Genomic DNA, 24,324 nt, shown 5'->3' with positions numbered 1-24,324 from the left:
CAGCTAACATTGCACAACCTAAAATGCCTGTTTCAGTCCAAGATGGATACTAACTAAAGCCCAGGGCCAACACTTGGTGAACTCTGCAAAAGCCCAGATCTGCATGTCACTGAACTTTGCCTCCTGGATGTTCAAAAGCTTCAGAGGGGTAACCGAGTTAGTCTGTAACTGGAAAAACAACGAACAGTCTAGCAGCACCTTAAAGGCAAACAAAACATGTAGATGGTATCATGAGCTTTCTAGACTATTTGTTGTTTAAGTTTTGCCTCTTGGGACCATCACTTGTTGAAATATAACGTTGGGTCACTGACACAGCAGAGAGGGGCTACGATACTTAGGCCACACACAATTATTCACCTGACATTTTACATCCTGTTTCATTTCCTGCCATTTTCCCATCTCTCCTCCTTCCTGTTTTCATAAGCCATGAGCCCCTTCAGATGGATTTCCTGATGATGTGATGGTTCTTCAATAGGAAGGAAGGGGAAAAAAAAACCTACAGCTAGAATGCGGAGAGTTCAGTAGTTCAGGCAGCATGACCCCGCGACCCTTCTAGCAGCACTATCCCTTCTTCATTCCTCCTCCTGTTTTGTTCCACCACTCCAGCCTTTCTTGCTAACAGTGTAACTGGACCTCTGATGGTGCTGTGGTCATCATGAACAGAACAGATTATGAACAGGAGGTGGCCCGACAACTCACCAACACCAGATTCTATAGGCTTCTCTCCTCTGATCCCACTAAAGAATACCAAAAAAACCCTAAACCATCTGCTCAGGAAACTTCCTGCTACAACTCAGGACCAAATCTACACTAACACACCCCCAAATCTGCTACCCAAGATCCACAAACCTGGAAATCCCGGATGACCCATTATCTCAGGCATTGGCACACTTACAGCAGGATTATCTCGCTATATTCTCTCCCTCCTCAGATCCGATATTACAAACACTCTTAGCTATCTTCAAGACACTACCGACTTCCCGAGGAAACTACAGAACATCGGTAATCTTCCTTAAAACACCATCCTGGCCACCATGGAGGTAGAAGCTCTTTACACCAACATTCCACCCCAAGATGGATTACTGGTGGTCAGGAACACCATCCTGATGATGCCCCTGCACACAGAGCTACAGAGCTCTGCAACTTTGTCTTCACCCACAGCTATTTCAAATTTGGGGACAATTTGTATCTTCAAGTCAGGGGCTCAGCTATGGGCACCTGCATGGCCCCACGATATGCCAATGTCTTTATGGCAGACCTTGAACAACATTTCCTCAGCTCTAGCTCTAGCACACTTACTCTACATTGATGACATTTTCATCATATGGACCCACAGGAAAGAGACACTAGAAGAATTTTAAAGGGATTTCAACAACTTCCACCCTACCATCAATCTTTGGCTGGATCAGTCCACACAAGAGATCCACTTCTTTGAAACTACAGTACAAATACGCAACAGCCACATTTCCACCACCTTATACTGGAAACCTACCGACCATTACACTCACCTACATGCCTCTAGCATCCATCTTAGACGGATTTTCCAATTATTTGTTTACAGCCAGGCCCTAAGATACAATCGGATTTGTTCCAATCCCACAGACAGAGACAAACACCTACAAAAATCTATATCAGACATTCTGAAAACTAAAACACTCACCCGGAGAAGTGAAAAAACAGATTGACAGAGCTAGATGAGTACCCAGAAGTCAGCTTCTTCAAGATAGGCTCTACAAAGAAAACAAAAGAACTCCACTTGTCATCACCTACAGTCCCCAACTTAAACCCCTCCAAAGCATTATCAACCATCTACAACCTGTCCTGGAAAATGATCCCTCACTCACGCAGGCTTTGGGGGACAGGCCAGTCCTTGCCTACAGACAACCCCCTAACTTCAAACAAATTCTTTCCAGCAACCACGCAACATACCTCCATCATGGTCACCCTGGAAGCCACCCCTGCAATCAACCCCTGTGCCATCTCTGTCCACACATCTATACAAGCAACTTCATCACAGGACCAAACCACAAACTACCACATCAGAGGCTCATATAACTTCACATCCACCAATGTGATCTATGCCATCAAGAGCCAGCAATGCCCCTCTGCCATGTATATTGGCCAAACTGGACAGTCTCTACGACAAAGGATGATTAATGGACACAAATCAGATATTCAAGAAGGTAATACACATAAACCTGTTGGGGAACATTTTAACTTCCCCGGGCACTCATTAACGAATCTCAAACTTTCCATATATTACAAGCCAATTTCAAAAACCAGCTTGAAAGGCAAGTTGCAGAGCTTAATTTAATTTACAAGTTTGTACTGTAAATTACTACAACAGAAGTTTAAATAAAGACCTTAACTGGATTACCCGCTACATTCCACAGCCTAATGATATAAAAAGCCAAACACAGGTACTTGAGTACTTAGAATCCTCTTTATCAGCTTCATTTAGCATAGAAACTAATGACTATTCTTTTCCAATTTTTTCTCCTTTCCTTTCCCTCCCCATCCCCTCTCTTTCTCTCCTATGTATTTGGAACTTGGACCTCTTAAACTACATTCATCTGAAGAAGTGGTTGTGTCCACGAAACCTCATGATACCATCTACATTTTTTGTTAATCTCTAAAAAATAAGGAAATAGGAAGGAAGATCAGTGTAGATGGGATCAAACTAGAGAACATAGAGAAGTTCACATATTTGGGGAGCACCATGACATATGATCTAGACTGTAAGAAGGAAATAGCGACTAGAATAGCGAAAGCAAGAGTGAGTTTGAAGGCAATGGATAAGATCTGGAAAAGTAAAGCGATTAGCTTAGAAATTAAGCTGAGTGTCTTGAAAACGTGTATTTAGCAGAATGGATGTGAAACATGGCTGATAATGAAAGATTTGAAGAGAAGGATATTGGTGTTCGAGAGGAGTTGTTATAGAAAGACCCTGAGAATAGGATGGATGCAGAAGGTCACCAACTAGGAATTATTGGGAAGATACAGCCGAAAGAGAACCTATTGCAGAAGGTTATACAAGGGAAGTTACAGCTATTCGGGCATATCTGCAGAATGAATAACAAGCGAAAAATTAAGACCCTGGTATTCAGCATAACGGATGGTCCGAATAGGAGAGGCAGACCCCACAGAGAATGGGTAGATGATATAGTAGACTGGAGCGGAGCTGGCCTACAGAAACTAAGCCACTTTTCACTGGACAAGGAAAGATGGAAGGAAACAGTGAGGGAGGCATTGGACACCAACAGGCGTTGAGCCCATGGTTATTGGTGATGATGCATCTTTTAAGTTGGACCTCAATAAGGCTAAGCTGGATATTACAAGAAGGTTTTTCAGTTTTCCTGATGTGCTTTCCGTTTGCTGTAAAGTACCCAGAACTTGAGATTATCTATGTTGCAGTAGTTTCAGTCACTTCAAACTGATATTTTCAAAAGTGTTTAAGATCATATGCAGTCCAAATCCCATTGGGCACTTAACTCTAATCCTCTTTGAAGATGCTGGTACTTTCCAACTAAGAACTGAACCTATACCCATTGAAGACAATGGAGGTTTTGGCACTTGTCCCTGTATTTACAGGAATTTCTCTCACTTGGCACTGAAATGCAGCTTGCCCTGGGGTGGAGCCTGGAACTTATACAGCAACGTACAGTAACACTACATAGTGATTTAGGAATGCTGTATCCTATTGAAACTCCAGGAGAAACTTAGTCAGGGAGCTATCTGATTTGAGCTAACAGCCTTTTTCACCACCTCTGTTAGAAGGAATATTTCCAAACACACCGCTGAACATTGAACTGATCTTCGGGATCCCCCCTACCAGCCCCACAAGAGAAGGCCTCTATGTGGACCCCTCTTGAGGGTCGTAACGGGAGTCTGGACTTCTACATTGATTGCTTCCGCAAACGTGCACAGGCTGCCAGGGTGAACAACCAACATCATGTGACACATACCTCAGCCATGCAGAATGCAATGCTATCCACAGCCTCAAAAAAACTGGACAGATTATGAACAGAAGGCTGCCAGACAACTCACCAACACCACATTCTACAGGCTTCTTTCCTCAGATCCCACTGAGGAATACCAAAAGAAACTACACCATCTGCTCATGAAACTCCATGCGACAACCCAGGACCCAAATCTATCTGAACACACCCCGAAATCCCAAAGCAGGAGTGTATCAATGCCACACTGAAGCTGATAAGAGTTACACTGGCCCAGCTGGCAGAGTCTCCCATCCCCAAGCCCCACTGGGCATTCTCCAACTTGAGACAGATTATAAAAGCTTCTGGAGCAGCTCAATCAGGGCTGACTGCTGAAAGGGAAGGAGGCGCGGATAAATCTCCAGCTCAGGAAACACAAAGAGCGGCAGCCGAGCCAAGAGCAGCTACCAGAGAAGCTGCAGAATGAGAACGAGCACGAGCACATGGAGAAGACATCAGTCAGGTACTGGTAGGAAGTAGCCCAGGACTGGCAATTGCCCCCCGAGTGTGCAGTATGTTGCAGCAGGATTCCCTGCTGAGTGAGCAGCGGCACAGTCCACTGCTCATACAAGGCTCCGGGATGGGACCGGGTGGAGAGAGGGGGCCCGAATCCTCCTACCTCTCTTTACATAACCCCATGTTGGGGTGGGGGGAGAGCTTTACTATTATTCCATTAACTAAGGCTGCAGAGCCGTAGTTCTCAAATTAAAGGGACTACTATATGGACCTAAGCAGCAGGGCCGTATTACCCTGACTAGAGAGGCTTCTACACAGACCAGCCGTGGCCAACCCATGGCTCATGAGCCGCATGCAGCTCTTCCCGCCCCCCCCCTCCGGGTGCGGCTTGCAAAGCCCCCCAATCCCCATGGCTCAAAAGCTACCCCCACGCCTCCAAAAACAGCCCTCTCCTCCCAGCTTCCTGTGCTGACGTGGGCAGAGGAGCCATCGAACACGGCCATAAACGCTGCAGAATAAAGACGGCAGCAGGAGCCTGCTGTGGCCAAAAAGCCTCAAAATGCATTTAAATGAGGTTTCTTAAAGGGGCAGAGCCCTTTTAAGGAAAAAAGAGGGGGTTGTTTGGGTTTTTTGCTTGACAACATTGCCCCGGCTCTTTGCGCTGGATCCACTGCTATCTTGGCTCTTTGCCCAGAATGGGCAGAAGTGGTCTCCCTGATGGAAGACTACCTAGCATCAGAGCGACCTGAGGTGCATGGCCGGAGAGCTGAAGAGAGTCTTGATCTGGAACCCCAGGTAAGGAGAGGCATCCATCAACGAGAGCCCAGGAGCTTGAGGTGCCCTGTCAACCCCCAGAAGCCTGTCGGAAGGCCAATTAGACAGCAATCAGTCAGCCTACCAATGGACTGGGGGAGGAGTAGTAGGTCAGTAGGACCTGAGGATGGAACACAAAGAGCCAGAAGGGACAAACCGAGGCAAATGTTATATTTGCAGGCAAGAGGGGCACTTCTGGAAGGATTGCCCATCCATAGCTACAATCCTTGTACAAGTGCTGACGGCAAGTCATAAGACCAGGGATCAAGGCCCTGCCAAGCTGTTAGCCTGAAAGAGGATGGGACCCCAGGAACCCTCCAGTCGACTCAGATTGCATCCAGACGTTGGTGCGAGCTGACCTGATGGAGTCCTCTGAGCCACTGGAGCACCAGAATAGGAGCAATGTGTCCACAGGGACATGCAGCCATACCCAACTGCATGGGTGCTGCTGTCAGACAAACATGAGGAAGGAGTCTGTCGGGTTCGTCTGGCCCCAGATTGCCTTGCCCCGTGATTTTACACCGGGTCTGGTGGGGGTTCCACCAGATTGGTAAGGACTGGAGCCAGAAAAGGACCAAGGCGGTCAGGGCACACCCAGGAAGGTGAGGGCTGATGACCCACTGGGTCCCCGGGAACTGCCCTTCTAGCCAGCCCCAGAGACTGGGCTGATGAGGGAGATGGAAGCCAATTGACTAGATACCAGCAGTGACTTCATCTGAGGCCAGGGAGAAGACCCACCACTGAGTCAGGCCTGGATTTGCTGATTGCCCCATATCTACCTACACTGGAGTTGGGGCTGTTGGTGACAAACTCCATGGCCCCAACACCTGTCATGATCTGAGAAGAACTGGACCCTAAACAACTGGAAAAGCTACACCAGCTAGTCCAGGCCTTCCCCTCAGTGTCGTCCACCTACCCCAGATGGACCAACTTGGTCCACCGCCATATAGCCACTCTGCCAGGCCAAAGGTACATGATCAGCACTGACCCCTGCCCTAATTAGAGGGACTGCTGTATGGACCTAGGCAGGAGGGCCACAGTACCCTGAACAAGAGGGGCTTTATACAGGGACTAATGCCACTGGGCCATATTACCCTGAAGAGGGAGGACTGGACTATATGGATTGAGGCCACTGGGCCATATTACCTCAGATACCGAGGCACGTATAATGACTGAGGCCACAAGGCCGTAATACCCTGAATACAGGGGCACTTATTGTGACTGATCACTGGGCTGTAATACCATGAATACAGGAGCATGTATATTGACTGAGGCCAATGGGACATGCTATAAACAGTCTCAGTGATTGTGAGTTCACTCAACCAAGGAAAAATGTTGAGGGGCCCCCGAGGGCTTGGCACCCCTCAACAAGGAGTTTTCTATCTGGAAATCCTGGACATCCCATCTTCTCAGGCATCCATACACTTACAGCAGGATTGTCCAGTTATGTTTACTCTCTCCTCAGATCCTGTGCTACCAGCACTCCTAGCTACTTTTGAAACAACCCTGACATCCTGAGGAAACTACAGAGCATCGATAATCTTCCTAAAAACACAGTCCTAGCCACCATGGATGTAGAAGTTCTTTACACCAACATTCCCAATGAGGATGGATTACTAGCTGTGAGGAACACTATCCCTGATGATGCCACAGCACAACTGGTGGCTGAGCTATGTAGCTTTGTCCTTATCCACAACTATTTTCAATTTGGGGACAATTTAGACCTTCAAATCAGTGGCACTGGGATGGGCACCTACATGGCCCCACAATATGCCAACATCTTTATGGCTGACCTCAGACAATGTTTCATCAGCTCTGGTCCTCAGCACCTTTCTCCACTTATGCTTCATTGATGGCATCTTCATCATATGGACCCACAAGAAAGAGACCCTTGAAGAATTCCACAAGGATTTCATCAACTTCCACCCTACTATCAGTCTTAGCCTGGACCAGTCCACACAAGAAAACCACTTCCTTGATACTTCAGTACAATTAAATGATGACCACATTACCACCACTTTGTACCAGAAACCTACTGACTGATAGTCTTACCTACATGCCTCTAGCATCCATCCAGGACACATCACATGATCAATTGTTTACAGCCAGGTCCTAAGATACAACTGGATTTGCTTCATCCTACAGACAAACACCTACAGGGCTGGCCCACAACATTGTCACCTCAGGCGGGGAGCTCAAATGACGGCCCCCATGTCCCCTCACTTGGGCCAAAACTTTGAAAGGTCTCAGTTCTGCCTTCTTCCTGTTCTACTCCTCTCATGGTACTGCAGAGAGAATACAGATGCACCAGCAGCAGACAATTTTCTACACTCTTGGTCCTAGTGGCACCCCTCTGCCAGTTTGTCAGAGGGTGGAGATGGATGGCAGGAGAGAGATCGCTTGATCACTACCGGTTTGGTTCACTCTCTCTGGGGCACCTGGCATTGGCCACTGTCAGCAGACAGGATGGACCTTTGGTCTGACCCACTGTGGCCATTCTTATGTTACTCTAAGCACTGCTTGCCCAAGAGGAAGGAGCTAGAGATTATGCATGCTCCCCCCTGCTCCCAGGCTCTTATTGGCCTAGAGTGAAGGGAGCATGCGAAGTCTCCTCCCACCCTGCAAGAGGTGCAGCACTTTTAAGTACCGTGTGCTTCTTGCAGGATGGGGACACAGTGGGAGGACACTTTGCATGCTCCACACTGCCCCAAGCCCTGATTGGCCTGAGGACACAGGGTGGTGGGGAACATATGAAGTCTCCTCCCCAGGAGGGATCGCGCATTCCGCCTGGGGCGCCAGCTGTCACAGCCCACCTCAGGCCGCTCCTGCTCCTCCCATCACCAGAGGCCCAGGCACCTAGAGGGAACCACCAGGTGGTTCTCTTGGGGGGGGGGGGGGGAGAGAAAGACTTCATGCACTCCCCCACCCCCAGAGAAATCAGGATCTGAGGGCAGGGAAACACAGATATGTCCTGGCCCCACCCCTTCCACATGAGGCCCTGCCCCTTCCGGGGCAGCCCAGGGCCATTTCAAAAATTTCTAAATTGGCCCCCATCAAAAATTATTGCCCACCCCTGCTCTAATGCGATATATGCCATCAAGTGCCAGCAATGTCCCCCTGGCATGTATATTGGCCAAAGTGGACAGCTGTGATGAACTGGCAGGGGAGGGAGGGGAGGAGGCGGCTTCAGGGCCAGTCTGTATTTACATGAACATACCTGTTCTACCTAGGTATCCAGTGTTGCCCAAGTGATCAATTTTGGCTAACGCTGGATTACAAATCACTTTGGTATTGAATGCAGGGGTAAAGAAATGCTATTGTAGAAATAAAGGGCAGCAGCAGTGTTCCCTCTAAACTGTGTGCTTGTGCAACTGCTCAGGAGAAATTCAAATGCTGCCCAGCTGATTAGAAGAGCACCCACATCTAGGTTTGTATTTCTACTGGGAGCGCACATTAAACATGCCTCCACGCACATAAAATTATTCTGCACATGGATGGAAAATATTAGCAGGAATGTTAGGTAGCAGAACTGAATTTAACCGGTTCTGATTGGGGGGGGGGGGGGGTTGTCTCTCCCTCAGTACTTAATTTATGCCAAGACTGAGCCCCAGCACTTCTAGGCTTGAGCATATGAGCTGCCAGGACCTCTGAGCTTCCCACATCAGTGATGAAAGTGAAAACTTGCTTGTACCCTGGCACCTCTTTCATTACAAATTAAGCATGAATCACCCTCAACTGAACTGCACTCACTAAGCAGGAGATTTGGATGCCATATCCTAATGAAAATTGGCATTGACAAAAAAAGCGATTGGAAAAATATGCAAATTTGTGCCGAATTTGCATATCTTCTTTCGAAAGTGAAAGAAAGTCTAGATGTGCTCTATGTTAGAGAAGAAACAGGTGACCCAGGAGCGGATGGGGTAAATGGAACTGCTTTATTGCCTATGCACATTTACCTTGCACATTCAACACAACATCCGAGTGGCAACAAATTGGCAGTCAGAACCTTTTATCTATTTTAGTATGTTAATTCACACATCTATCACTACTTTTCCTAAAACCTTTAGTAACATTAACTCCCATAAAATGAATATTAACAAATAATGAATACAATTATACCCATCCCTAATTATTATTTATATAATTTCTAATTGAATCACTTTCCTATACTACCTAAACTAACAAGTTACAGAGATTACAAGGAATTTGACTCTGCAGATGTGTTATGCAGAGCCAATGAGGATAAGGAAGAGACATAACAAAATAGAGCAACTCCATACTTATCTAGTTTCCTAGGCTACAAGAACAGAGAGAGAGAACATGTTTATACATCAGAAAGGATAATACTAGTTTTGACTGGACCCTTAATCTATCTTCCCAAATTACAAAAACAAAAGGAAAAAGCACATTTTACAGGGTAATGCTGTGGCTGACCCCTGAACCACTAATGCAGAGCCATTTCAAACCTATTAATTTTTACATACCCCAACACACTGGTTCTGACCAAGACTGCCAAATGCTCGCTATCTTTCTGCAAGAAACTCAGCTGATTGGTTAGAACCATGCATGCAACAGGAGCTGAAAAAACAAAGAACTTTCACTGAAGTCAGAAAACGTGCTGATAAATGTACCAATGCAAATGGGCATAAAGTATTAAGACACTGCATATGCCATCATGATGTCAGTGGTCGGCCAGGCCAGTAGATGCATTTCTTGATATTCAGGCTATAGGAGACGTATCGGCTGTATCTGAGACAAGCCACATCTTAGAAGAATTAAATGATGTCATCTGAACCCCAAAGAGATGGCTACTTGTGTATTTGATGGAGCCCCAAACGTCTCTGGAAGTTCTAGTGAAATACAACTATTGCTCAGAGAAAAGCATAACCCTAATCTCGCCTATACAGGGATATCTATTCTAACCAGCACTATTATGGGCTGTAGAATTTTAAAAAGACATTCAAAAGCCATAAATGTAATGTCTTTGTTATACTCTTTTCAGCAAGAGTCCAAAAATACTGAACGTAATGGAAAAAAAGAGAGGATATACCGGGGCTAAAGTGCAAATATGAGTCCAACCTGGGAAAACCCATTAGCTTTCCTCAAACAGTCCTTGGATGTTGTCTTAAAATTACTGCAACCATTTGGAAAAGTATCTATCAAGATGGGACAGATCAAAGTTGTGAGGCTGGTGGACTACTTTTGCTACTAAATTCAGAGATGACTTTTGCTATTCTATCTCGTTAAGTCTACTATTGAAACCACTTTTGGGTCATTAAAACAGTGCCATCCAAGAATCTGTTACAACAGATGCAAGTCTTTGTCCAGCAACGGAAACTATACTTGATCAAAGAAACAGCAAGAAGCAGCAGCAAAGACTTTACTCAATTTTTGCACTAATGAAGGCACTTCAATTGACTCCTTAAATGAAGAGGACAAGAAGTGTTTGTTAAACTGGCTGAAAAAAAGATACAGACTTGATTCTTACAAATCTACAAAAGCAACTTTTGTATTCTATTCAGCCTTTATGTAACTTTTACGGATGCCTGTCTTATAAAATACTAACAGTTGAGTGGAGTGAGGGGCTACCAGCAGGTAATCAGGGCAGAATAGAGAATTTGAACACAGAGTGGAATATCATTTGATGAAAGGATAAGATTTGACTTCAATTTTTTTATCATCACTAGTGGTTCAACCCAAACTGTGTGCCAATTCCTGGGGTGAAAAAAATGAGGGAATTTGTGTCTCGCTACTCCACGTCACAACAACTACAGCGGAGCATTTTTATGCCCATCAAATAGAATTGTGCATTCTAAAAGGCTTCACCTTCCAATTTCTGCCTAATCATGAGCATATCATGAAGGATTAGAATACATGAGAATTTACCAAAGATGAATGCACCACATTCAAGAAGTACATTAAAAGAGTTGTGCAAACTTTCAAGAAAAAAAACAAGAAGGATGTAAATGTTGTGCTTCATAGGAGGCTTGAATAGCCAGCTTTAATTTGTGTGATGATTTTAAAACATGAACTACATCTAGTAAAATGGTTGTAACACACTTTTCAGTTTTTACTACCATTCCATACAACCCACCTTCACCCTCATTCCTCATCAGCTGTCACCCTTCCTGTAAATTTGAGCACTCCCACTCACTTCAATTCCTGGGGAAAACATTGCAGAGGATGGAAATTAGTGAAGGAAGACAAAAATAAGAGGATTTGACATGTGAGGAATTAAGTTAACATTACAGCTTAATAAGAAACAGAGTGGAGACTGTATACCAACACTTGAGAGGCAGTGACAGGGGAAAGAGTGATGAGAAGTTTAAAGGCATGAAATAAAAGAGGAGATGGCTTCCCTAGTGGAAAACCCACTTAAGATTTTTCAGCTGGCCAAATAGTTTCTTGGAGTAGGGCAATGGGTCTGTTGAGTTACTGTCCCGCTAGCCCAGTGGTCACCAACCAGTAGATCGGGATCTATTCGTAGATCTTGGAGACTTCGACAGGTGATCCTGTCAGGTTTGGCTGGGAGGCTGTCAAGTGCCAGCACTTCATCTGCCCCTCTCAGCACTGCCCTGTTGCTCCTGTGGAGCTGTCTCCCACCCCCGGGAGCCTTTTGCTTGCTGTGCAGGGCACTGATGTCAGGCTGCACCTCCACCCACCCTGTACCCAGTGGTCTCCAACCTTTTTACACCCAAGAACACTTTGTAAATCTCAGAACAAGTGAAGATCTACAACCTCACCCCTTCCTTGAAGCCACGCCCTCTGGGCTGAACACCATTGCTAGCTGGCCAGGCAGCTTCCCCTTTGCACCAGCCCACGTGGAACATGGGGCACCCTGGCTGAGCGCCATGGCCGGCTGGCCGGGCAGCCACTTCTCTTCGCTCTAGCCCTGCTGCCCTGCGCTCAGCCCAGGGAGACTGTGCCTAGCTCTAACTGTGCTGGAGCAAGCTTCCCGGGGCTACGCGCAGGGCAGCCGGGCACTCAGCCAGGGTGCCCCACGCGGGCAGGCACAGAGGAGAAGCCGCCCGATCAGCTGGAACATGGGCCAGCCTCTTTCAGCTGAAAGCCACAGCCAGCTGTGTTGTTGCTCGGTGAGTAGCTGCTCCTCAAATGAGGAAATCAAATGTAAATGTACTGTGCAGGCATGCAGTTCAGAGAGGGCTCAAGATCGACTCTTAGGGCCCCTGAGACCGACCGGTAGATCACAATCTACTGGTTGGTGACCACGGCTGTACCCTAGCTCCGCAGAGTGCATGGATGGAGAGAGTTTGCTGGCTGCTTTCGGGAGTGGTGTAGGGCCAGAGTAGGGGTAAGCCTGCCTTAGTCTCCTGCACTACCACTCAAACCACCTGTGGGAAGTAGTGCCTACCTGGAGGCTGCCTTCCAAACTCCTGCCCTAGTCCTGAGTTCCCCTGCACCCAAACTTCCTCCCAGAGACTGCACCCTGAACCCCCTCCTGCACCTCAACTCCCTACCCCAGGCTCAGCTCCCCCCCTTCATGTTACCGAATTTGAGGGTAGCAGCCAGCTCACTGCTGCACCCATAGGTGAGGGTGTTTGCCCCAAAAATGGTATAAAAGGGGCCATGTGGGGTGTTGAATAGAAGCTCACTGTCTGCTAATCCTATGTACGCTGTTCATGTGTTTGTATAATGTCTGTGTGTGAAATTATAAGCATGTACTTTGTACAGATACTGAATATTTCCCTGCGTGTGGTTGAGCACTGGGTAGAGCCCGGCCTATGGACATGCTAATTAGCGAGGCCCTGTGGGACAATGGCTCTCAATGGGCTAAGGACACGTCTAAAGAACAAGGGCTGCCAGCAGGGAGCACAGGGATAGGCCGCTGGCCAGGTGACCTGCTGCAGCCAAGAAGAGACCAGGAAGGAGGGATAAAGATGCCATGTGGCTGACTCCATCTTGGTACTCAGCTCAGCTCTTCATCGCAGAGGCAGCAGTGCAGGGATCGAAGAGCCGGGAAGAACTGTGAACCCATCCTGATTCTAGGATGTGCAACAAGGACTCTTAAGCCAGCAGCTGTAACATCTCTGCCAGAGCCTGCATCGAGAACGGGGAGATTCGATGCACGTAATGTATGATACTTCAGCAACCTCACTCTCAGGCTTTTCTTTGTGGTAATAAACCTTTAGATCAGTGCTACCCAACGTTTTGGGGCTGCCAGGCACCTGGGGGCGGGGCCACTCACGCGCCAAGTGTCCAGAGGCGGGGTTGCTCACAGGCCACGTGCCCGGGGGAAGGGCCAAGCATGCACTGCGCGCTCGGGGCCAACACCGGCACGTGCCGCAACCCCAGGCAGGGGCCGCCCAGGCGCCGTGCGCCCGGGGCCAGCACCAGCATGTGCCGTGACCGCGGGGCAGGGGCCGCCCATGCACCCGGGGCTGGCACCTGCCGCACGCCCGGGGGCACGCCAGCCCAGAGTGCTCCGTGGGCACACACAAATGGCCCTGCAGGCACCATGGCACCCGCAGGCACCGTGTTGGGGACGACTGCTTTAGATGGTAGATGCTAAAGGATTGGCCCAGCGTGATTTGTGGGTAAGGTCCAGAGGGTGAATTGACCAGGGATCTGTGGCTGGTTTCTTGGAACCGGACAGAACTTGTTCGGGGTAGGTGGGATTGGGTGCTAGGACCCCCCACCCGTGTATAGGCCCGGGGCCATCTGGGGCACGGATATTGCTGGGGTGTCGGAGGGGTTTTGCTCGGGAGGCTTCAGGCAGGTTGCTGAAGTGCTCTGTGGGGCTGGTTTGTGGCCTGTTTGGAGAGGTCACCAGTCTGGGGGCTGTAAGGAGCCCCCAAGTTGAGCAATTCGCCCTGAGCGGACGCCCTCAGCTGTGCCCAGACCGGCCCGGTCCGTGTCACCCCCACACTCCAAATCCTTTAGCCCAAGATCAGAGTCTGCATCCCCTTGCCCCGCACCCCAGCCTGATGAAAGTGAATGAGGATGGAGGAGGAATGGAGAGGGGGCCCCAGAGAAGGGGCAGGAAGGAGGTGGGGCAAGGTGTTTGGATTGCAGGCAGATCTTGGTTTGCATTTAAATTCAAGAAGTGATCTTATGCTTAAAAAGGTTGGATCCCACTGCTCTAGCCAAAGCCTCTCGGGCTCAATGTGGCGTTTCAGTGGAGCCCAGGATCAGCTGGGGAGCGCTGCCTCAGTTTCAAAGGGGCAGTGCCACATAGCTGAGCTGGGCTCAGCTGCGCAGTGCTACCCTTTGAAGTAGCCACTTCCCCCCCCTTTGCTGCCTCTATCTGATAGAGGCACGGGGGGGAGGGGGGGGGAGAGGAATCGACAAGTCTTTAACATCCTTACTTTACTCATGGCAGGAGTGGGGAGCCTCTGAGTCGGCGGACACTGACCCACAGAAAAACCAGTTAGGGGTCACACAAGTGAGAAGCAAAAAAACCCTCCAAACCCCCAACCCTACCTGATGTGACCCTCAACTGGCACCTCACTACCCTGGGGCTCAGCCCCATAGTGGGGGAGGGGCAAGGAGGGCTGAGGTTGAAACCCTCAGCCAGATGGACTCTTCTGGGATCCAAGGTTAGTGGATTTTGTGCCCCCCTCTCCTCCGGGTTGGGGACAAAAGTGAGGCATTAAGTGTGCAGGACAGGGCTGCCACTGAGTGGGTTAAGGATGGGAGTGCAGGGTCTGAGTGGGAGCTTGGCTGTAGGAGGTCTGGCCAGAGGACAAGCTGCCTGGTCAGGGGGCAGAAGGCAGGGAACGTCTGGCCAGGCAGAGAGCAGGTGGGATGTTGGCCGGGGGGCAGATGGTGTCTGGCAAGGGAGAAGCCAGCCAGGGAGCAGAGGGGATTTTGGACAGTGGGCAGGCTGACTGGCTGGCTAAGGGCAGGGCATATTTTGGCCAGGGGGCAGAGGGAATGATGGCCAGGGGGCACAGGGCAAAGGGTGTCATAAGAACATAAGAACCACCAGACTGGGTCAGACCAAGGGTCCATCTAGCCTAGTACCCTGTCTGACAACAGTGCTCAAAACAGAAGCCCCAGAGGGAGGGATCACAGTAGGTAATCATCATGTAACCCATCTCCTGTCATCCCTTTCTAGACAAACAGAGGCTAGGGACACCATTCCTACCCATCCTGGCTAATAGCGGTTGAAGGACCTAACCTCCATGAAGCTATTTAGCTCTTTTATGAAGCGCGTTAAAGTCCTAGACTTCACAACATCCTCCGGCAAGGAGTTCCACAGCTTGACCGTGTGCTGAGTGAAGAAAAACTTCCTTGTGTTTTTTTAAACCTGCTACCTATTAATTTCATTTGGTGACCCCCTAGTTTTTACACTGTGGGAATAAGTAAATAACTTTTCCTTATTCAATTTTTGCCACACCAGTAATGATTTTATAGACCTCTATCGTATCCTCCCCTCAGTCTCCTCTTTTCTAAGCTGAAAAGTCCCAGTCTCTTTAATCTCTCTTCATATGGGACCTGTTCCAAACCCCTAATCATTTTTGTTGCCCTTTTCTGAATCTTTTCCAATGCCAATATAACTTTGAGATGAGGCAACCACATCTGTGTACAGTGTCTGGCCAGGGGACAGGGAGCAAGGGGTGTCTGACCAGGTTGCTGGGGGGGGATGTTGGGCTCAGGATGGGGGGGATTTTGGCCAGGGGACAGAACAGAGGTTGTCTGACCAGGGGCTGAGGGAAGGGGGGGATGTTGGCCAGAGGCTAAGGAGGTGTCTGGCCAGGGGACTGGAAGAAGGGGGGATTTTGGCCAGGGGCCTGAAGGCAAGGGGCGTCTGGCAAGGGGAACTGGGCAGCCTGGGCATGAAGGGGTGGGGGTAGGGTTACCAAGTAGTCTCAAAAAAATACCGGACACACTTGATCGGGGGTGGGCGGAGGGACCGTCTGGGAGGGGAGCAGGGCTAGCCGGGAGGAAGCAGGGGGGACGGGAAGCAGAGCTGGCGGCAGGGGCGGGGGTTCGGGGGGAGCAGGGCTGGCTGGGGGAGATCAGAGGAGGGGCAGCCAGCGGGAAGCACAACTGGTCGGGAGGGGTCGGGGCAGCGGGGCTGGCCAGGGGAGATTGGGGGAGGGGCGACCGGCAGGAAGCAGAGCTGGCAGGGGCAGGGCGGAGTCAGAGTGGGGCTGGCGGGGGTGGGGGCAAATCGTGGGGAGAGGGACTGACCCACATGCATACAGATTCCAGGGCGCTCCCCATCCCGTGCAGTCCCGGTGAAGCTTCCCCTCCTCCTCAGACGCAACCAGAAGCTCCCAGCACCGATCACGCCCTGCCTCCCAACCATTCTCTCCACCCCCACCCCCACCAGGCTTCCGTCCGGCACCCCTCCGGAAAACCAGAAAATACTGGACATTGCACATCTCCCTTATTTTCTACATTTTTTTTTTTTAAACCAGACACCTGGCAATTCTAGATGAGGGGCACTTACTTGTTTTTGTGCCATATGGGAGGCGCTGTGTAACACGCCTCCCCCTGCTCCCATTCCCCAGGAAGGACGCAGGAAAGGTGTCCCGGGGGAGGCGCCGTGTAACACGCCTCCCCCTGCTCCCATTCCCCAGGAAGGAGGAAGGAAAGGTGTCCCGGGGGAGGTGCCGTGTAACACGCCTCCCCCTGCTCCCATTCCCCAGGAAGGACGCAGGAAAGGTGTCCCGGGGGAGGCGCCGTGTAACACGCCTCCCCCTGCTCCCATTCCCCAGGAAGGATGCAGGAAAGGTGTCCTGGGGGAACAAGTTAGCAGTGTGGGGAGCCATCTTTGGTTCCTGGTTTCCTGTGCACAAAGCCATGTTTAGTTCTGCATGTTCCCCGCACGCCGGATCCAGCAGGGAGGGGACTTTCTCCCTGCTCCTCCCCGCAGGAAGCTGCACTGGCGTTCGAGTCTAGCGGGCCCATAAAGCTGGCTTTCTGCTGTGGGGGGAGGGCTGAGTCAGGGCTCCCAAAGAGCCATGGGTTGCAGACCCCTGCACTAGAGTTTGAAAAAAGAAAATCTGTTGTGTGGCTAAATTACTGCCAGTCAAAAACGTACAATTCACACAACATTAAAAAGGCTTAAAATGAGTAGTCCTGGAGCACCTTCGAGTAACACACAGATCGGATCATGCGCTTGTGGGCACAAGCCACTTCAGATCACTCATTCAGTTGATAGAGCATCCCACTCTTAATCTGAGGGTTCAAGTGCCTCCCCCCTTCTCTGCTGTGCGCCCTGGTGCCTTCCCAAACACACAACATTGTCAATGGAAACAATTCACACGTTTGTCACATTTCTGGGTGGGCCTGCGGCCCTTCTCCCAACAGCAACAGTCGTTGCTCTTCTAGAAGCTCTGCAACAGCTCTCTGTACCCCTGGGTAAACACATCCCAATTTAACCTGGCCTGGCAACGTGCTCCAGGGATCCCAGCTAGCGGAATTGCTCTAGGGAGCTTCTTAGAGCAGCAGCGCTGCCACATTTGTGTACCCCTTTAGGACCAGTTTGGACTTTTGCAGCAGCCAGGATGGGAGAGCACAGAAAGTTTAGCCCAGCAATCAAGCCACAAGCAAGTGAGCAGCTACATTTTACATCGGCTGAAACTAAGTCACTCATTGTGGAGCCCAGTAGAGTAATCCAAAGTCCCAGATGTTTGGCTCACTGTCCATGTAAGAGGCGAACATAGCCAGCTTCCAGGGAGTAGAAATCCTTTGTTTTGTGAAAGTGACAGAGCAGTATCACTGACATACTCTAGTACCGTGGTCACCAACCAGTAGATCGTGAGCTACCAGTAGATGTCAGGGGCTCTAAGAGTAGCTCTTGAGCCCTCTCTGAACTGCGCACCTGTGCAGTACATTTACATTAGATTTCCTCATTTGAGGAGCAGCTACTCACTGAGCAACAACACAGGTGAGTAGCTGCAAGAAATGATGGGAGCTGGGAGGTCGGGAGGGCTGAAACAACCCAGCCAGCTGACTGTGACTTTCACAGCTGGAGCTAAGCGCAGCCTCCCTGGGCTGAGCACAGGGCAGCCGGGCTGGAGGGAAGAGAAGCAGCTGCCCGGCCAGCTGGCCATGGCGCTCAGCCAGAGTGCACCACGCTCCATGTGGGCCAAGACAGAGGAGAAGCTGCCTGGCCTGCTGGCTGTGGCGTTCAGCCCAGAGGAGGCTGAACCACGCTCCAGCTGATTGGGCGGCTTCCCCTCTGCGCCTACCCACGTGGAGCTTGGTGGCACCCTGGCTGAGTACCATGGCCAGCTGGCCAGGCAGCTGCTTCTCTTCCCGCCAGCCCGGCTGCCCTGTGGTCAGTCCGGAGGGAGCGCGGGTCGGAGGCTTCCCTCTGTGGCTGGTGTAGGGAACTCCCTGCCCCCAACCTTGTTCCCTCTCCTCTGCCCCAAACTTATCCCCCACCCTCCTGGCCCCCATTCCCTCCCCTCTCCCTTGCCTCCCCAACCCTGCTGCAGAAACCTGCCCCCCCCCCCGAAGAAACCAGTTCCTTCTGGCACCCTGTCTCCTACTACAGAAACCTGTCCCCCCGCTCCCCTCTGCAGAAACCTGTGCCCCCCAGCACCCTGACCCCTGCTGCAGAAACCTGTCCTGGCACCCTGCCCCCTCTCCCCTGCCCCCACTGGCACCCTGTTCCCTGTCCCAGAACCCACTAGCACCCCTCCCCAGTATTGTGTCCCCTGCTCCCAAATGACTTCTCTATGGGTCAGTGACCCCTGACTCAAGGCAGGTTCCCTGCCATTCTCATAAATAAAGACAATGCAGAAACTTTTTGTGCTTAACATAGTATTGTATTGAAAAATGAAGCCTGGCCAACAAACCCCCAATTGGGGCCAAGCCCCCATCTGGCCACAACCACTCCTGCACTCCCCCTTCCCCAGGCCCTAGATCTGAGCCTATCAAACACTGGAACCCCCTGCCCTGAGCCCCTCACATACCCCAACCCAAATTCCTGCACCCTCACATCCACAAGCCTGTGACTTGCTTAGTATCCCAACACCGCCCAGCCTGGAGCCCCCTCCCCGAGCCAGTGTCCCCTTCTCCACCTCCTCCTCCATCCAGATTTCCTCCCAGAGCTTGCACCTCTCACCCCTTCCCACACCCAAATCCCTCATTCCCACCCCAGAGCCTACACATCCTGTCTCAACCCAGCGGGGGTCCGGCTAGACTGCAGGAGTTTTTCAGGATTCTGGAGATATCTCAGAAAAACTCTTCTGCATCCAGGGTTGCGTTTGTTCTTCTACTTTTTTAGTGGAAGAACAATCTGGCTCTTTCGGTCACCCCTATATTCCTCTTTCCCCAAGGAATAAGGTGGCTTCCAGAAGAAGGGTTGTTTTTTTCCTGACATTTGGTCCAGTGTAGACAGGCCAAATGTTGGAAAAACCTCATTCTACAGAAGAATAAAAAAATAAGCAGCAGTATAAGGACTGGGGATAGCAAGTGATGGAGAGGAGGAGAATAGAGAGGGCCGGGCTTCAAGGAAGGGGCAGGGCAGTAAATCTTGGCTTGGTCTGTCATTTAAAAAGTGATCTTGGGTGTAAAAAGGTTGGAGACCACTGGTCTAGTATCACAGGCAGCTCCCCCAGTGTTTGCCTGAGGCTCACTGAAAGAGGAAGGGAGAGAATGGACTCTTGGAATTCCCTACAATCATGCTCGTCTAGTGCCACTGTGGAGAAAGAGTGGATGTTAGTGTCCAGCAAAACAATTTGGTCCAGATTCTGATTTGAGTTAATTGCCACAAAATTGGTTCTAAGTCAGCACTGGGACATCGTCTAAACTCAGAGGAAGATGGTTTGAAATTTAGTCCCTTATTTTTATCCCCTGGTTTACTGTTTGTCTAGTGATCTGGAGTGATAAGCACGGTAACCAGTACTGCATTGCAGGGTTATCACCGCTTACGAACCCTGCTACCCTTATTTCAGTCTGAGCTGCAACACATCTGAACTCAACCACTGGCCTTTTTATTTCTCCCCTGCTCTCTTGCAGTCCTAAAACCGCCAAAACATTGGGGTTTGTTCCCTGAGAGATGAGAAGGGATTTTGTTGAGCAAACCTGCCCTCCAAAAGGGTGTCACCGGGCAGTCAGAGCAGCCGGCCCACGCTTCACCTAGTCACAGGTGCGGCATGCAGTGAGGAACTCGACCGACAGCCGGCAGCTAGCCCCAGGCTTTGCAGAAATGGCCTGACCTAAAGCATGGCAGTGAATGGCCAGGCCCGGCCAAGAGAGTCTGGACTGCGATACCGGCTGCTCCAAGTACAGTGGGACTTGGCTTCTTTGCGGCCCCAGCCGGCGCTGAGCACAACCGCGCAGTACTGCTCGCAGGCGTTCAGAACCGCGCTCCAGTCGGAGGTTCAGCCGAGCAGCATCGCACCCCTACCCAGGCAGCATCCAGACCCCAGAACGCACCCCGCAGGGCGCTCACCCCGACCCCAGAACGCACCCCGCAGGGCGCTCGCCCCGAGCCCAGAACGCACCCCGACCCCAGAACGCACCCCGACCCCAGAACGCACCCCGCAGGGCGCACGCCCCGAGCCCAGAACGCACCCCGACCCCAGAACGCACCCCGCAGGGCGCACGCCCCGAGCCCAGAACGCACCCCGCAGGGCGCTCACCCCGAGCCCAGAACGCACCCCGCAGGGCGCACGCCCCGAGCCCAGAACGCACCCCGCAGGGCGCTCACCCCGAGCCCAGAACGCACCCCGCAGGGCGCACGCCCCGAGCCCAGAACGCACCCCGCAGGGCGCACGCCCCGAGCCCAGAACGCACCCCGAGCCCGGCGCTCACCCCGACCCCAGAACGCCCCCCGCAGGGCGCTCACCCCGAGCCCGGCGCTCACCCCGCAGGGCGCCAGTCCGCGTTGCCGAGTCTCCCCGGGACTCACCTTTCCTCCAAGGAGCTGTCAGGGAGCGGGTTTGGTGCCAGCGGAACATGCCGGCCGCGGGCAGCTCCGCTCCTCAGCGAGAGCGAGCCCAGGGCATGTGGCCAGCGCCTTGCGCCTTGCGCCCTGCTTCCAGTTCCCCGGCCTGGCTTGGGCTGGGGGGGCGGCGGCGAAACCCCTCCCCTTTGCGAGCTCTGCCGAGGAAGTGACTCGGGGGAGCCGGGCGGGCGCGCAGACAGCAGCCTCCTTCTCTGCCCACCTCGTGCCAGAAGCGCTGAGCTCCCGGGCCGGCTCGGAAGCGCTGATCACCTGCCCACGGCAACAAGCAATTCGGCAAGGCCAGGAGGCGGGCCGCGGGGCGTCTCCACGGGAGTGTGGCCCCCTGCCTTGGTGTGACATGGCCTCAGAGCTCCATTCATTCCCGGTCCTGGAACCGGCCGTGGCCCGGGGCTGGGCAGCGATTAGAGCAATCCACGCCGAGCCGAGGTTGTACTCGGTGCTGATTAGTAGCTCGCCTGGAGAACCGGCACCTGGGAGCGGCTAGTGCCTGCCTTGTTCTTTGCCAGCGCAAAACAAAAACCAAACCACAACGACAGGAGCCCACCCCAAAGCCAAACAGCCTCTCCCATCCATTTGCTAAGAGGCTGCCCCGACCCACATCTCGGCAACCAAACTCCCGTTGCCTTCAAAGCCACCGGGCAGTGTATTCTGCCCTGACATCAGCGTCAGACTAGTCCCTCTACCGCCTTCCATGGGTGCTGTGCCTGAATGAAAACGAGCAGGGCCAAGCCCACAGAGATCTCTTGCTAAGTGGTGAATTTTTCCAGCTGCTGAATTAGGGAGGGGGGGGGGGGGAGAGGCTCAGATGAATTAGTAGTTGCGGGGAGGGGGGGAATCATGGAGGCTGGGAGGTGTCAGAATTCAAAAGATCCAGCCCAGCTGCCTCCTCCTTCCCACCTGCCAGATTAGTCCAGCTGCCTTCCTCACTCCCTGCTCTCATGCCCTTCTCCCCCAGATGCCTGTCTTCATCACTTTCCTTTGAAGTAAACATTATGGGCCAGAGCTTCTGCTGGTGGAAACCAGTTTATCTCCATTGAAGTAATTGGAGCTGTGTGGATTACACCAACTACATTTGTAAAGAGAGCATTACATGAAACCAAGTCTTCTTGTGAGTTGCATGGACCAGAGTATTGGTTTCATGTTAGCATTGCTCCCAAACCAATGCCAGAGTTCCTTAATCAGTACCATGCCCTTCTTCCCCGTCACCAGGTTATTTTAACCGTTCAGATCCAACTGCAGGAGTTCACCGAGAGCACTGGGCTAAAACCCAGCCCTTTAAAACCCTGTAGTAACAAGATCTCTGCTCCAGGTGCTGGGAGGCAAGTGGTGTAGATGCACCCAGCAAGGATTTCCCTAGACCAGGGCTACTCAACACATGGTCCACAGCCTGTTTGTTTTGGCCTGTGGTGCAGTTTGGGTTTATGCAAGGCTCAACACATGGCCCACGGGTGGGAGCCAAAACAGTGTTGAAGGCAGCAGAAGTGTAGTCATGCATGGTAGACTATGGAGTTGAGGCTGCCATATGGCTTTTTGCCTTGCTCATGGCATGTGATTATTGAAACTGAGGCTGTAGTAACTCCCATGACAAGGAACCTCTGGATAAATAAGTATGCTTGTGCTGTGGTGGAGTTGAGGTGAACACCCATGAACTCCAAGGTTTGGGAAGGCTTGAGCATGGATTTCTGGTTGTTGATGATCAGACCAAGAGAATCAAAAGTCTGGCAGGCTACAAATTTGTTTGATGGTTGATTAGAGGCACGGTTGGTCTGATTACACCTCCTTTGGGCTCTCTGCCTTGCTTATGGCTGATAGAAACCACGTTGTTGTTATCTGCCATAGGAATAGTCGTGGTGTCTCTGATAAGACATGTACCATTTGTGCTGGTATGGAGGTGTGTACACACCGAGGGTATGAAGAGTGGTACGGGAATCCTTACTCGAATGGAGGACCTCATCCGTCTTTTCAGCGAAGAGCTTCTGTTTATCAAATGGGAGATCTTCAACTTTGTTTTGCAGCTCCCATGGGTCTCCAGCAGTTTGTAGCCACTAAGCTCTTTGCATGACTATTGCAGTACCCATTGAATGAGCTGCTGTGTCCACCATGTCCAACAATATTTGGAGGCCTGTCCTAGGAGACGCGTAGTCTTCCTGAACTATGGAATTCAGGATTGGTCTCTGAGTCCAAAGTGCTCCATGAGCGCTGTGAGCTTCGTGTAATTGTCAAAGTCATGGTTTGACAAGAGTGCAGCATAGTTAGCAATGTGGAGTAGCAGTGTTGCAGAGTACACTTTTTTCCTGAACAGGTCCATACATTTGGGCTATGTCTAGACTGGCCAGTTTTTCCAGAAAATCAGCTGCTTTTCCGGAAAAACTTGCCAGCTGTCTACACTGGCCGCTTGAATTTCCGCAAAAGCACTGACTTCCTACTGTAAGAAATCAGTGCTTCTTGCAGAAATACTATGCTGCTCCCATGTAGCACTTTAAAGACCAACTAACCCACTTCCTCAGTGGGGTCTGGCCCACGAAAGCTCATCATCTAATAAACCATCCTGTTAGTCTTTCAAGTGCTACATTGTCCTGCATTTTGCTTCAAATACCCCAGACTAACACGGCTACATTTCTATCACTATGCTGCTCCCCTTCGGGCAAAAGTCCCTTTTGCACAAAAATTTTGCGCAAAAGAGCCAGTGTAGACAGCTGAGATTTGTTTTCCACAAAAAGCCCTGATCGCAAAAATGGCGATCGAGGCTTTTTTTGCGGAAAAGCGCATTTAGATTGGCCACGGACGCTTTTCTGCAAAAAGTGCTTTTGCGGAAAAGTGTCCGTGCCAATCTAGACACTCTGTTCCGAAAATGCTTTTAACGGAAAACTTTTCTGTTAAAAGCATTTGCGGGAAATCATGCCAGTCTAGACGTAGCCCTGCTCTCCTTCTCAGATGCTGCGTTATTATACTGGGGAGCCTTGGACCCGTGATGCATCACATCTATGACCAGAGAGTTGGGCTGGGGATGAGAAAATAAAAATTCCATTCCCTTGGCTGGGACAAAATACTTTTTGTCTTCTCTCTTATTGGTCAGTGGGGCAGAAGTTGCAGTCTGCCAGATCTCCTCAGCAGCTTCCATAATCACCTCATCTATTGGCAACACTATCTTAGCTTGGCACTGTA

The 24,324-nt window shown here is 50.9% G+C and overlaps 1 protein-coding gene across 2 annotated transcripts in view; it reads right to left on the bottom strand.

The window, feature by feature from the left end:
• Window positions 1-23,853, bottom strand: part of LOC102454024 (uncharacterized) — an 88,703-nt gene extending 64,850 nt beyond the window's left edge. For both annotated transcript variants that reach the window (XM_075935726.1, XM_075935727.1), the window contains exon 1: window positions 21,103-23,853. In XM_075935726.1, the coding sequence (XP_075791841.1) occupies window positions 21,103-21,151 (49 nt within the window). In that variant the 5' untranslated portion in view covers window positions 21,152-23,853. The remainder of the gene's footprint in view (window positions 1-21,102) is intronic.
• Between the last annotated feature and the right edge of the window lie 471 nt (window positions 23,854-24,324).

This window comes from Pelodiscus sinensis, chromosome 8 (genome assembly GCF_049634645.1).
Source record: "Pelodiscus sinensis isolate JC-2024 chromosome 8, ASM4963464v1, whole genome shotgun sequence".
Lineage (NCBI taxonomy): Eukaryota > Metazoa > Chordata > Testudines > Trionychidae > Pelodiscus > Pelodiscus sinensis.
The sequence above is the reverse complement of the archived record's forward strand: the minus strand, read 5'-3'. Positions and strand labels throughout refer to the sequence as shown.